Genomic DNA, 12,629 nt, shown 5'->3' with positions numbered 1-12,629 from the left:
TATAAAAGACATATATTTTTACAAAAAAAAATGCTGAGACTGCAGCTCGCCCTGCACAAGCAAACACAGTGTCTCTGTAGGTTTATAGGTCAGAGGGCTCCCAGGCAGGTGCATTAGGAAAACTGATATATGTGACCTCTCAGAGGCAGGGAAGAGCTGAGTGGGTGGGGGCTGCAGGTGCAGAGACAGGTGAGGTTTCTCCCAGAGCTCAGCCTGAGAAGGGTCTGGGGGTCCTGCATGATTGCAAAGCCTGGCTGTGTGCCGTTCCCCTGGCGGGTAATGGCCTCCGTGCTCTCTCTAAGCCCTGATTGTGGCTGCGGTGCAGCGGGTGAGTCAGGACTGTGGAATTCTGCTGAGCCGGCGAAGGCACCGAGTGCTCCACTTGGCCCTCGCCTCTGGGGTGCTTGTGACACATGCTGCCGGGGCGAGGCTGCAGCACACGCAGACCAGGACTGGGCTCGCACTTGGTAAGGCTGGGTATCCCCTTGGAATAACTGAGCAGAGCATGGCACAGCTCAGCAGTTTCCAGGATCTTTATGCACTACAGAAAATAACACTGGGTCTAAAGGGGACTAGTGTCTCGGTGACGTCCTTGGCTATAGAACTTGCTCCTCCTCTGTGCATCTGATGCAATTCCAAGGAGGCTAGTGAATTTGGCCCAGTGTTGTGCGGAAGCAGCTGTGCCATTGCCTGAATTGTTGGCTGATGGTTTATGTTTCAAGTCACCCCTGTGCCTCTGTGGTTTTGAAGCAACTTGCTAGTGAGTGAATGGGTGGCAGCACAGGGTAAGGGTAGGGGTTTCCCTGTGCTGTGCCCAGGCTGCTTCTCCCTTCTGGGAGGGTGGGGGTATTTGTTGCCGTTTTGAATCTGTAGATCAACCAGATTGTCCCAGTAGACAGTGACACAGCCTTGGGGGCCCAGCATCTCCTTGGTGAAGTGTGGCAGAGGGCAAAGCTTAGAGTAATGAATTCCCTGGGTTGAGGGCTAGCTTGGAAAGAAATCTGCATAGTTTCATAGATGTAGGGTTGGACGGGACCTAAGTAGATCATCAAGTCCGACCACCAAAAGCAACCACAAAGGGATTTGAACCCTCAATCTTCTGAGGCAAAGTCAGATGCTTTATCCATTAGCCCACATGGTCGTCTTGTTTCACTCCTTCCCCCACCAAATAATCGAGTGTCTCAGGGCCCTTGGCACTCATCAGCTGTACAGCCAAGGTGCATGGATAGTTTGGGGAAGGAACTGTATCAAGATCTGCCAGCAAGTCAGGGGCTTGGTAAGAAAGGGATCTCTGGTGCATGAGAACAAAGAACTGTGCTCCAGCCACTGGATCATGCTGCCTTTTTTTGCAGGGTTTCCCCAAATAGCAAAGCAAAAGCCCATGCTAGCCTTTGCCTGTCCTCCCTCTGAGCTCAACTCTTGTTTTTTTTCCTAGGGTTTCTTAACTCATCTGCTTCCCAAACTCTTGGAGCGAACCAGACATGGGCGAGACAGGCAAAGAGGAGTACAAGATACAGTCGTTCGATGCTGAGACTCAGCAGTTACTGAAAACAGCCCTCAAAGGTCAGCAAATATGTCCCTCCCTCCATCACCTCTGGGCCAAGCTGCCCTGCCCAGTCTGGCTGGTGGATCTCAGCTGGGCAGTCTGATGCCATTTCGCCATGTTAACTTTAACTGCTTAGTGTGTGTGATCTGGTGCAAGAACAGTTGTGTTTAGTGGAACATTTACACTGGGGCTTCTGCTGCCTCCTCCCTGGTATTTAATGCAGCACCTATTCTGGGCTGGGCTCCAGGCTTGGGAAGGGAGTGGTCTTTAATGACAGAAGAACTGTTCTGCTCCCATGTCTTTGACTCTCTGTGTGTCCCCCTCTGCCTTGCTATCCCCTGCCTTTCTCCTTCTATCCAGTCCTCCCACCTCTAGCTTTCCTCCCTTCTGTACCTACCAAGTCTCCCCTCCTATTTCTTCCCCCTGACTTCTGGCTTTTCCCACTCTGCCTACATGCCCTCCTTCCTTTGTTCACTTCTCAGCCCCTGACGCCTGCCCCTCAGCATCTGTATGTAAAGCCCAGTAGAGTTTGCCTGTTCAGCTCCCATTTAAACGAGCCTTGGAACAAGGCCAGGGTCTCTGCTCTAAACCCCCGAATATTCTCCCCTGCTTCTGCTCTTCACTCCTTCCCTCCCTATCATGATGACTCTCTCTGGCCAACACCCTTTGGAGATATCACCCCTAAACCAACCGTTTGGGATATTAGAGGGACCATTTTAGCTGCATCCAATTCCTGCTGGGTTTGGAGCGAGTCTGGGTTTTGTAGTGTAGATACACCACACATTTACCAAGGTTTTGCGCACGCTGCACTAGGATTCAGAGCAGACAGACAGACAGCTTATCCCAGAGTAGCAGACTGTAGGCTGCTACTACAGCCCCTTGCCACTGGCTGGTGGGGAGCAGGTGATACCTCAAAAGAAGGGCAACCCTGGGATAGTCTGGATTAGACTAGAGCCGAAGACACAGGACATGTATACCTGTATGATTTATATACTCCTGAAGGTAGCTGCTAAAGTTTTGTGGAGTAACTTTACACTGGGGTAGGGTGAATTAAACTGCTCAGAGGTGTGTGGCATGTGCCCATTCTGTTGTTACACTGACATGAACATGTCCAGGGTCCTCACTTCTTGTAGCACATGGTGCTATTGTGACTCTCCCATCCACCTGTAGCTGCTTTCCAGCAGTTCTGGAGCATTAGTAAGGTGTGTGTGATGTGGAGACCCTGTGCAGTACCAGGGGGAGCCAGTGATAAGTGGGTGGCGGTGACAGCATGGCCTCTTCCCTTGCAGACCCCAGCAGCGTGGACCTGGAGAAAGTTGCCAACATCATCGTGGACCAGTCCCTCAAAGACTGCGTGTTCAGTAAGGAGGCTGGACGCATCTGCTACACCATCATCCAGGTAAGTAGGGGGCTGCCCTCCTGGGTCAGGGTTGGGGCTGCTTTGTAGCCTGGCCTCTCTGCTGGGCCTGACTCCCTCCTACAGCACTTACACAGCACAGTGCTAGCACTAGAGGCCCTCAGAATGTCTCCCTGCCACCCTATGCCTAGGACACAGGGGGCCACCCCTCAAAGGGGATGTCCAAAGGGGATTGTGTGCTCTACCATGGCTATGAAGTGACTGGTTCCCAGGGGCTCCTTCCCTGGCCCCATGCTCTGCCTACCAGGCCAGCTCCTCTTTGTCTAAATGGTGTACTGGAGCAGCCAGGATTTCTACCCGCTGCCTGACAGACATCAATTCAAAACTGCTCCCCTTAACACAAGCACACCTGCTTCATGCTAACTCCAGGCTGGTCCCTGTCTCAGAGTTGGGGTCTTCATGGCAGAGGGACTTGTGCATCGTATTGGAGCAGCCTCTTTCCAAGAGAGCAGGCATAAGGCTGGTCAGGGGAGTGCTGAGTGTGATAAGGTGCTCCAGGGAAAGGAGGGGAGAGAAATGTAGGGGGATGCACAGGCTGGAACAGTGGTCCTGGGTTTGTCTGCAGCAAGACTGGCAGATTGCATCCTCTTCTGGGCAGTGGTGGGAGTCTGATCATTAAGAATGTGTGTAGACCCAAGTCTCCTGGGTGCCACATCCTTCTCCTCCTCTACCTCTGAGGTCTCAGCTCTTTGCCTCTCTCCTGTTGCCATAGGCAGAGAGCAAGCAGGTGGGTCAGAGTGTCTTCCGGCGGAGTTTGCTCAACCGGCTGCAGCAGGAGTACAAGGATCGGGAGGAGCTGCGAACCCGCTCCCTGCAGGCCTGGATCTGCTATGTCACCTTCATCTGTAACATCTTTGACTATCTGAGGGTATGGAACCGGACCTGGGAATGTCCCTGGCTCCTGCCCCATGGCTGGAGATGGGTCTGAATTGAACCCCTGGAAAAAAGCATCCCCAGAGTTCAGGCACTGGCCTGGATCCTGGATCCTGAATTCCATGCTGCATGTGGTGGCGAGGTTCAACAGGGTCTTGGTTCTGAGCTTCTCACTCTGCATACACAGGAGATCTGCATTTACATTGCATAGTTCAAAGCCTCTCACTAATTGTGCCATGACCCTTTACCTATTGGGGATGTGCATTTTCCCTTAGTGGTGAAATGCACAATGTCAGAACTGTTGTTAGGGCTGATTCTCAGATAAACAGATGTGTTCTCAGAGTGAATAGATGTGGCCCAACTTCTTCCCCCTGCTCCCACTCCCTTGGTGGTTGCCCTTGGAAATCCTTCTTCCTCATCTCTGAGGTTTTAACTTAGAGCTTTGCTGCTCACTTGCTATTGCTGAGTTAGTCGCATGGTGTCATTCCCTGATGCCTAATTGGATGGGCACACCTGCACTTGGCTCTCTGTGGGTCTTTGCGCCAGCAGACTTCACATGCTCCAATATTGGCTGACATGGGCAAAAGACACAATTGCAACTAAATCATGTCCCATGAAGGTTTGGTTACATTTTAACGTGCACATAATGGCATTGCTTGTCCATCCTTGTTAGCACCTTTCAGGGATGTCTAGTTTCTCTCACTAGGAGAGACTTGAGTGTCTGTGGTTTCCTTGGCAAGTCCTGTCAACACTGAGCTCTCAGCCAGTGACATCAAGGCCAGTTCCTTGGGGTCCTGTTTCCTTCCCCTTTCGGAGAGCATCAGTCCTGTAAAACAAGCAAAGCAGCTCTTCTACCTGCAAGTTGATACATTCGTGCTTCCTGCTAACAGGTGAACAACATGCCCATGATGGCGCTGGTGAATCCGGTTTACGATTGCTTGTTTCGACTGGCACAGCCTGATAGCTTGCTGAAGGAGGAAGAGGTAAGTGCTGGTGGTACGCTAACTTACAAGCACTGCTAAGTGATCAGAAATAATACAGCTAAGGAGGAGGATGGTGGGAAAGGCTTGGACCCCTATTTGCAGCAAAGGAGAAGACACAAGGCCCCACAGGGCTTTTTTCCTAGGACTGGTTGTAAGTGGCAAGCATGGATAATGAAGCCTTGTCCAATGGGAAACTCCCTGCAGCCCCAGACTGGAGACAGCAGAAAGGTCCTGGCTGCAACTCTATTGTTAAAATTGCAATAGTTCTCTTCTCAGCCTGATTTTTCTCCCTGTAACAATATGTTTTAAAGCTATGGCTTGGATTGTGAGCATGGCTGTATGTAGCAATTGGTGGATATAAACACCTAAGACTTGTCTAGCACAAGCAAGGAGTAGTTATGAAACGTATGTGTTGTCTGCCATGGACTTTACTTGTACTTGCTGTTTTCTGTGATGCTTTATGTCAACCCTTCCCTTTGAGTGGAGGGTAAATTGTGCGTGAGGGCAGTGCTGGCAGGTCAAAAGACTCCAAATGCACTAACTTTCTAGAAACTTAGAGAGTGTTTCAGACAGTTTCCTCTGTTCAGTTCAGGTGCTGACACAGGGCTCTGTGAATGGGCTCACTGTAAGCGCTGATCCAGGATTTTGTGCCCTCTTGGGAGTCCCAGCCTGAGCTGGGGAGTTTCTAGTGGGACGTTCCAGTCCCTTGCCTCCATGTGTGAAATTGTGGGACCTCCCTTCAGACACATCCCCTCCAGAGCTGCTGTAGGCATCCCACCATCTACTATCAGATATTTCTGGGGTGAAGAGGGCATTTAGGACCATACACTGTCATGAGGAAAGAGGAATCTTGAATCAGAAATAAAAGGGATTGGGGACTGGGGAGGAACCCCCTAAGCTCACTGTAAAGGGGCCCAGCTCAGAGGCACCAGAGACCTCATCACTGCCATATTTAGGTGCTCTTTCTCCCCACCTCTCTTCTGTGCCTCAGGTGGACTGCCTGGTGCTGCAGCTGCACCGCATTGGCGAGCAGCTGGAGAAGATGAACTCCCAACGCATGGATGAGCTCTTCTTCCTCCTCCGGGATGGCTTCCTCCTGCAGGAGGGGCTCAGCTCCCTCTCTCAGCTCCTGCTGCTGGAGATCATTGAGTTCCGTGCAGCCGACTGGAAGATGACAGAGGCCGCCCAGAAGTACTACTACAGTGAACTCACGGATTGACCCCGCAGCATCTAGAACGGACTTCACCAGCATCAGTGAACTGACCCCAGCACTTTCACCAGCAAGCTTCACACACACAAGTTTTTCTAGTGCTTCTTGTAAATAGGATTTATAATATTGACACCCAATAGATGCTCTGTATCATGTCATTACTAGATTGCAACTTGTTGGACTGCTTTAACTTAGCCAGAGCTTTCACTGTTTTCATTCAAGGATGGACCCATGTTAATCACTGCCTTTCAGGCTGTCAATGAGCTTGTAACATGGGCTTCAAGCCCAAACCAGGATTTTACATCAACAGGCAGGAAAGCACAGGTAATGGTTTCCATTAAAATGTGCCCTCACCTTCCAACTCCCTCAGCCACCAGATCTGAGAAGAAAAAGCTGATGCGTCTTGCCTGGAGAATTTCTGTCTTCCTTGATTTTCTACCCCTTGGGATCCCTGCCCTTACTTCTTAAACCAGGTCAAGACGCATCATGCTTCTACCCAAAACAATGGGTGTATGGTTGAAGTCCTTATGTGGGTTATTAAGTTTTACTTCTTCCAACCCTTCCATTCACCTGCAGGGTGCAACCAGAAGCAGTGACACCTCCTCCCACTGGTGACAAAGCCACCCCCAGGAGCAAGATTGAGCATATGCAGCTAGAAACTGTTTTTATAAGTTTTATACAGTAACCACAACAGAAGGTTTTTCTGAACAAAACTGAGTGGACTTGATCACTGCACATTTGTGATGATGATAAAGGCAGAGAAAGGAGGGGAAAGAAGTAGGTTTATGATGCTTTTTCTAATAAAACCTTTCTACTTATGAATACTGTGCATGCTCTCTGCTAAGCTGTAGCTGTATCATTTCTACAGAGTGGAAATATTGTAGAGTCCTAGAAGTGGTGTACAGTATGGGACATTAAGACTGTAACATGTTGGTTAGTCCTCTGGTGTGGAAGAGGTGCTCATCAATACTGGTCAGATGAAGAGACAGAGAAAGCACTGTAATATTAATTTCAGTCAAACAGAGGGGTCTAGAACAGTGTTTCTCAACCTGTGGGTTGCAACCCAAACGTGGGACACAAGAAGATATGAAAGGGTTGCAAACAACTTTAACAATGGATTCTCCTTTAAAGGAGAAAAATGTGGCAAACTGTGGCTTTTCCCTTGTAGGCAAGCAGCATTCCAGCCTGCAAGGGGCTGCTTGGGACTCCATATGCCCCTCTTCCCCTCCACACACACTGGGGGTCTGGGGCCTCAAGGCAGTGGATCGGGAGTGAGGGGCACTGGATCAGGACTGGCCATTGACAGCAGCATAGAATTCCTCCCCCCCTGCATGGAATGGGATTAGACAGAGGTACAGTGACAGGGAGATCCCATTTTTATTTTCTCATTGTAACATTCAGGTCAGATTTTTTCAAACAATGATTCTGCTAAGAGATGCAACTCCAGTGGGCTGAGAATCTGACTGGACTCATCTGTCTGGCACAGCTACCGCTGACTGTTCATGCTGCAGACCAAATTCCAGCTTGCTCTTCTCTGGCTCAACTCCTAACAAGCAAAGCCATGTGGAACAGATCGACTTGAACCCCCCTGCTCCTGCTCCAGATGAGGACAGGTGGGGTAGGGAGAGTTACTTAATAGTGTTCCTCATATGTTTTTTTTCTAAGGGCTTCACTATATGTGGAAATTATTTGAAAATAACCAAACTGTGAATTTAGAGGGCAACAGAGCTCTAGCAGGGGGGTTAATCCCCAAGGGGCAGAAAAGTGCTAAACCTCACATAACCATATTCATCAACTTGCTTTTTCTCTTAGAAGATCCAACCTGGAAGCTGCCTGGGGACACTAGGACCTGCCTGTCTGAAAGAAAGCAGCTTTGGGATGCTTCTTTATAGGGCTGGGACTAAGGAGAAATGAATGTAGGAGGAAATGTCTTCCTGCCTGAGGCAAGGGCTTCCCAGCCCACCGCCATGTCCTTCGGTACCAAGTCCCCTATCCCCAGCGGAAGTGGGCAAAGGCCCGGTTGCTCTCTGCCATCTTGTGCATGTTGTGCTTCATTTTGATCACAGGGCCTTCACTGTGGAAGGCCAGCAGCAGCTCCCGGGAGAGCTTCACATGCATGAATGTCCGATGGTTCTTGTTCTCCGTGCACTCAGTGATCAGCCACTTCATGGCCAGGAAGCGCTGACGGCTGTCCCTAACAGGGGTGGGGATCTGGGGGGGGGGAGAGAGAGAGATGTATGAAATGCCACTCCAAGTGGTTCAAAGGAAAGGGACTAGTACTGAAGAGATAAGGAAAGGACTAACTCCATCCAGGTAGCACAGTTTAGCACTAAAGAAGCTTGCTGCTCTCTCTCTTACTAGCCATAGATCAGCTAAGGCTTGGCCAGTGCGAACTCCTGGGTGCCTACTTGCCTCAACCCCAAGGTAGGCTACCCTTTTAAGGGTGAGGGTACAATCCCATTTAGTTTTGGGCCCAGTTCAGAGACTGGCTTTTGTGACACAGAACCTTGTTCACCAAAAATGGAGAAAACCCATTTCCTCCAGGGCTCAGCCTACTCAGTAGGGTGGGGAGGAATTTTTGGCCACTGCTCACCTGAGGTAGAAGAAAGCAGGTAGAAATCTCCCTATTTTATCAGTGTTCCAGTCTAATGATGTCTTTGCTGATGCTTTCAATAAAATTATCCATACAATCCTTTTTATATGCTGAACTGTCTTCTGCAAGAGCTGAACTGCTTTCCTACTTTTGCTCCAGCAAATAGTCCTACCCAGAAGGAACAAACGCGGCCTTGTGGCCAGTGCATAATTCAGCTCTGTACAGCATGCCTCTGGTCATGCAGAATACCTGCATTCTTTTGTTGGCTCTGCCACAGGCAGGAAATTGACCTTCCTGTGCCTGTTTCCCTCCTACTTTTTCTCTTTTGCTACTTAGGCTGCAAGTGGTTTGGAGCCAGGACAAAACTGAATATAGAACTCAATGGAGCCCTGATCTGGGCTAGGGTCTCTAGGTCCCAGTGTAACTGGTTCCCCTTCCAAAGGAGAGGCAAGCAGTGTTTTTGGTTATTTCCTCCAGACCGGGTTGATTTCCATAAATCCCCCTCCCCTGTTTACCTGGAAGAATCTGCCACTTCTTGAGATGCTGGTGAGTTCAATGATAGGCTTGCAGTTACTCAATGCCTGGTGGAAGATGGTATATGGGTTGCACTCAATGTTCACTTTTTCCTCCTCAGATGCTTCGTGATACTTCTTCAACTGCTTCCTTTTAATGGCTTCTAGAGTCTGTGTGCAAAATGCAGGGAAACTCACACTCAGCTCCAGCCGTTAACCCCCTCCAAGTTCAGACAACCAGGTCAGTTTAACACGCATCTTCCACTTTTTTTTTTTTTTTTTTAAATCTGGTTCACAGTCTGTTTTCCAGCCCACTGTAGCTTCAATGGGCCTGCTGAGTACTTCTGCAATCAGCCCAAGTACTTTTGGCTCTAATTCCAGCTCGTCTCACTTTCTTGCCCTGAATGCAACACTCAGCCCTGCAGAACTCTAGTTCTCACTGGTTTTCCTGTAGCCTCTTGACCTGTGTCTAGTGTTTCATTTCACACTAATACACAGGAGTTGGCAAAGGGGAGATGGGACTAAAATTTTCTGTCCCTCTTCCTATCTTCCCTTTGATTTTTCTGACATGCATTTCCACCTCTCCAGAAAATCAAGCTGTTTTGCAGAATCAGGTAGTTTTCTAACCAACTTATACCAACTACACTGCACCCCTACCTGAGAAGTCTTATGTGTCCCCTAAGGCAGGAACCCTGAACACCATGAACTAGGGGAAAAGTTCTATATTGGTGAGTTGCAAATGAGGCAGAGATGTTGGCGGAAGACAAGGGATGACTTCATAAGAAATGAACAATTCTATATTCAGAGTAGGATTTGAACAATGTGGTAAATAAGACCTGTGCAATGGTGGAGGGAAGGCAAAGGGATAGTCATTAAGTTCCATATAAGGCAGAGGCTTGTACAAAAACTGGAAGTGATGACTTAATTAAAAAACTACTGTATCACAAAAAAAGGGCTGATGTTAAATTGCAGAGGCAATATTAATCCTGCTATAGTCTAATTTTACATGTTTGATTGCACGGTCCTAGCAAGTCTTGTGATATAGTCGGAGCACAGTGTCCAAAGGAAGAGAGTGGAGTTCTCACCTGCATCATGATGGATCTGGCCAGTGTTTTGTTTCCGTTTTTGGTCATCATGTTGATGAATTTGCTGCAAGCACAGAACAAATAAGATACAACTGAAATACTGGTTGCAACACAGAAGGCAGCAGCTCCCATGCTGGGTTTGTTCCTGCAATTACATCTGCTCCCTGCTGGCATTTCGGTGATTGTGCTCATCTTTAAATCACAGTTTGGTGACAGAGCAGCCCTACAGGGAAGAGATTAACCCAAATGAAGGGATTACATGGTAACAGGAAGACAGCGTGCAGCCCAGTAGATGAGAGGCTGCTCCAACGGTTTGGAAGTGGAATGCCCACTTAGATTTTTCCCTCACTGAACTCTTTCACAATAAAATAAATTTATTGACAAATTAAATAACGAATCCTTACTCCAAAGACGAGAGCTTGTTAACACTGTCTGCAATCAACCCATATACACTTACATGTTAGGGGAAAGAAATGATAGGACATGTTTCTCATTGATGGTGACCTCCTAAAATGCCCACCAGAATAAACAGAACTCACAGCTGCTCCTAGCACTTCCAAGCTCTACACCCAATTGCAGTCACTGGTAGTGACCACAGTGGAAGCAGAATCAGCTGCTCAAGCTCCTTTTTCCCCAGGTGGTAATAGAAAAGATGGGGCTTTTTCTGACCTGACCAGAGGGTCACTAAATACAGAGCTGGTAACAGAAGAAGGGGCAGCTTTTATGGGTCGGGTGGTTTTGAAGTCATGTTGTTTTTTCTCTTCCTCGGGCAGCTCTGTTGGCACCTTGTGTAATGTCTCCTTGTTCACCTCCGGTTCAAGGAAAGCGGGGGTGTACCGCTTCCATCTCACCTGGATCAGCCTGCAGAGAATAAAATGAGAGGAAAGGCTCTGTCAGTCTCCACCAACATAAAGAGCATGATTCTGGAGAGCTCGCTGAGTTTGCCTCCAACATTACAGACCAAGCTGCAGAAGAGAAAGGTAGGGAGACACAGCTTTCACCTTGCTAGCATTGTTCGTATGACAAGAAAGCCCCCAGGTGCCAAGCACATAAAGGCCCCATCATCCAAGCTGCTGTACATAAGCTAACAGCACGTCCCTTTTTAAAAGAGACCATGCACCAAGTAGGGTCTAGAATTCATTCATTTTACACACGGCATGAACACTGAGTATTCGTACTGTTGTAGCGTTGTGTTACTGAATATTTGTACTGTTAAGTGTTAAATTATTAATATAAAGCCAACAAGAGTACAGTGGCTTGATAAGGCAAGCCAGATGTTACAACAACATAGAGCTGCTCTGCACCTCTGCCTGCGCTACCCTTGGGGCAGCCATGGTGCGTTCTTTCCCTTATGTGGTGACAGCCCATTGCTGAGGGACCTGGTGGGACTACAGGCAGGGAGCGCACCATGGGACATGGGCGCAGTTATTTTGGGATTTTGGTACGTAGCTTAGCCACCAAATCCATACAAAGTGTGACCCTAGTGCTTCAGTGCACAGATGTCTGCACAGTCAGTCTTGCACATGGCCTGCTCAGCGCAGCCGACAGCATCTCGGATTCTGTTCTTCAGGAAGACCGCGAGCACCCCTGAGTCTCCTTGTAGGCGAGGCTGGAAATGTGTGCACAGACCTGCCCCAGGGGTGGCATTTAGTGTCTTTGGCAAGCCAGGCGGTGGATGGCTGGCTTGGGAATATCCTGGATGCTGTCGCTGAGAACCACATGGTGATGCTTGGCACCTCTTTCCCCCAGTGCCTGACCCCCTTTGCCACGGCCAAGCCTGGCCAAGCACCTGCAGGTCGGGGACCAGGCGAGATGAACTGAGCCAGGACTTGCAGTTCTTACATCCTTGGCTGTCATTGAGCGCCGCCATCCTCCACCTTGTCAGACCCGAGGCCACCTCAAGCCCCGCCGCCCCTCGTGAAGTGCCAGCTCCTCGTTCCCACTTGTTTTTCGACTGGAGAAAACCTCTCCGCCCTGCTGCTGCAGAGACCCGAGAGCCCCCAGGAGGTTTCTGACACGCTGGGTTCCTATGGGACGCCCCTGGGCCGCTCCCCAGTGAGAAGTGGGGCTGCAAGGGCCTCCAGAGCTCGTGCCGTCCAGCCCCCGGCCTGAGGCAGAATCATCCCGGTTCAGCCCCACCCCGCCAGGCCCTGGGGTTAAATTCCTCCCGACCCCGCCTCACCCGCGCAGCCAAGCCCCGCGGGCCGTGCGCAGCACCCCGAGTGTAGGCGCTGCCATCTTGCCTCCGCGCTCAGGACCTTGCGGCTGTCTGGCACACGCCTGAGCGGAGTTTAGCATCTCTGCGCAGGCGCAGGAAAGGGGGGGGGCGGTTCGCTCGCGTTGTAGTCTGTGACGTCATAGCACCGCGGCACGCCTTGCTCGCCCGGCTGCTGATCCAGGCTGCGAGGGG

General features: G+C 49.8%; 2 protein-coding genes across 3 annotated transcripts in view; one reads left to right on the top strand and one right to left on the bottom strand.

Moving 5' to 3' along the window:
* MIF4GD (MIF4G domain containing) overlaps positions 1 to 6,856 on the top strand; it is a 14,412-nt gene extending 7,556 nt beyond the window's left edge. Inside the window, exons 2-6 of one of the 2 annotated variants that reach the window (XM_019518149.1) lie at positions 1,436 to 1,563; positions 2,836 to 2,945; positions 3,676 to 3,831; positions 4,727 to 4,819; positions 5,811 to 6,856. In XM_019518149.1, the coding sequence (XP_019373694.1) occupies positions 1,482 to 1,563; positions 2,836 to 2,945; positions 3,676 to 3,831; positions 4,727 to 4,819; positions 5,811 to 6,038 (669 nt within the window). In that variant the 5' untranslated portion in view covers positions 1,436 to 1,481 and the 3' untranslated portion in view covers positions 6,039 to 6,856. The remainder of the gene's footprint in view (positions 1 to 1,435; positions 1,564 to 2,835; positions 2,946 to 3,675; positions 3,832 to 4,726; positions 4,820 to 5,810) is intronic. The other variant, XM_019518142.1, reaches the window with a different exon arrangement.
* Positions 6,857 to 7,391: 535 nt separating this feature from the next.
* On the bottom strand, positions 7,392 to 12,532 carry MRPS7 (mitochondrial ribosomal protein S7). The gene is made up of 5 exons (XM_019518131.1): positions 12,402 to 12,532; positions 10,889 to 11,080; positions 10,220 to 10,283; positions 9,138 to 9,305; positions 7,392 to 8,240 (listed from the first exon to the last, which is right to left on the bottom strand). Exons 1-5 carry the CDS (start codon positions 12,515 to 12,517, stop codon positions 8,019 to 8,021), a joined length of 762 nt encoding a protein of 253 aa, XP_019373676.1. The 5' UTR covers positions 12,518 to 12,532; the 3' UTR covers positions 7,392 to 8,018.
* Positions 12,533 to 12,629: the final 97 nt, after the last annotated feature.

Source organism: Gavialis gangeticus, unplaced genomic scaffold, assembly GCF_001723915.1.
Source record: "Gavialis gangeticus isolate Ggan-Ray unplaced genomic scaffold, GavGan_comp1, whole genome shotgun sequence".
NCBI lineage: Eukaryota > Metazoa > Chordata > Crocodylia > Gavialidae > Gavialis > Gavialis gangeticus.
Note: the sequence above shows the minus strand (reverse complement) of the source record. Positions and strands in the feature narration are given on the sequence as shown.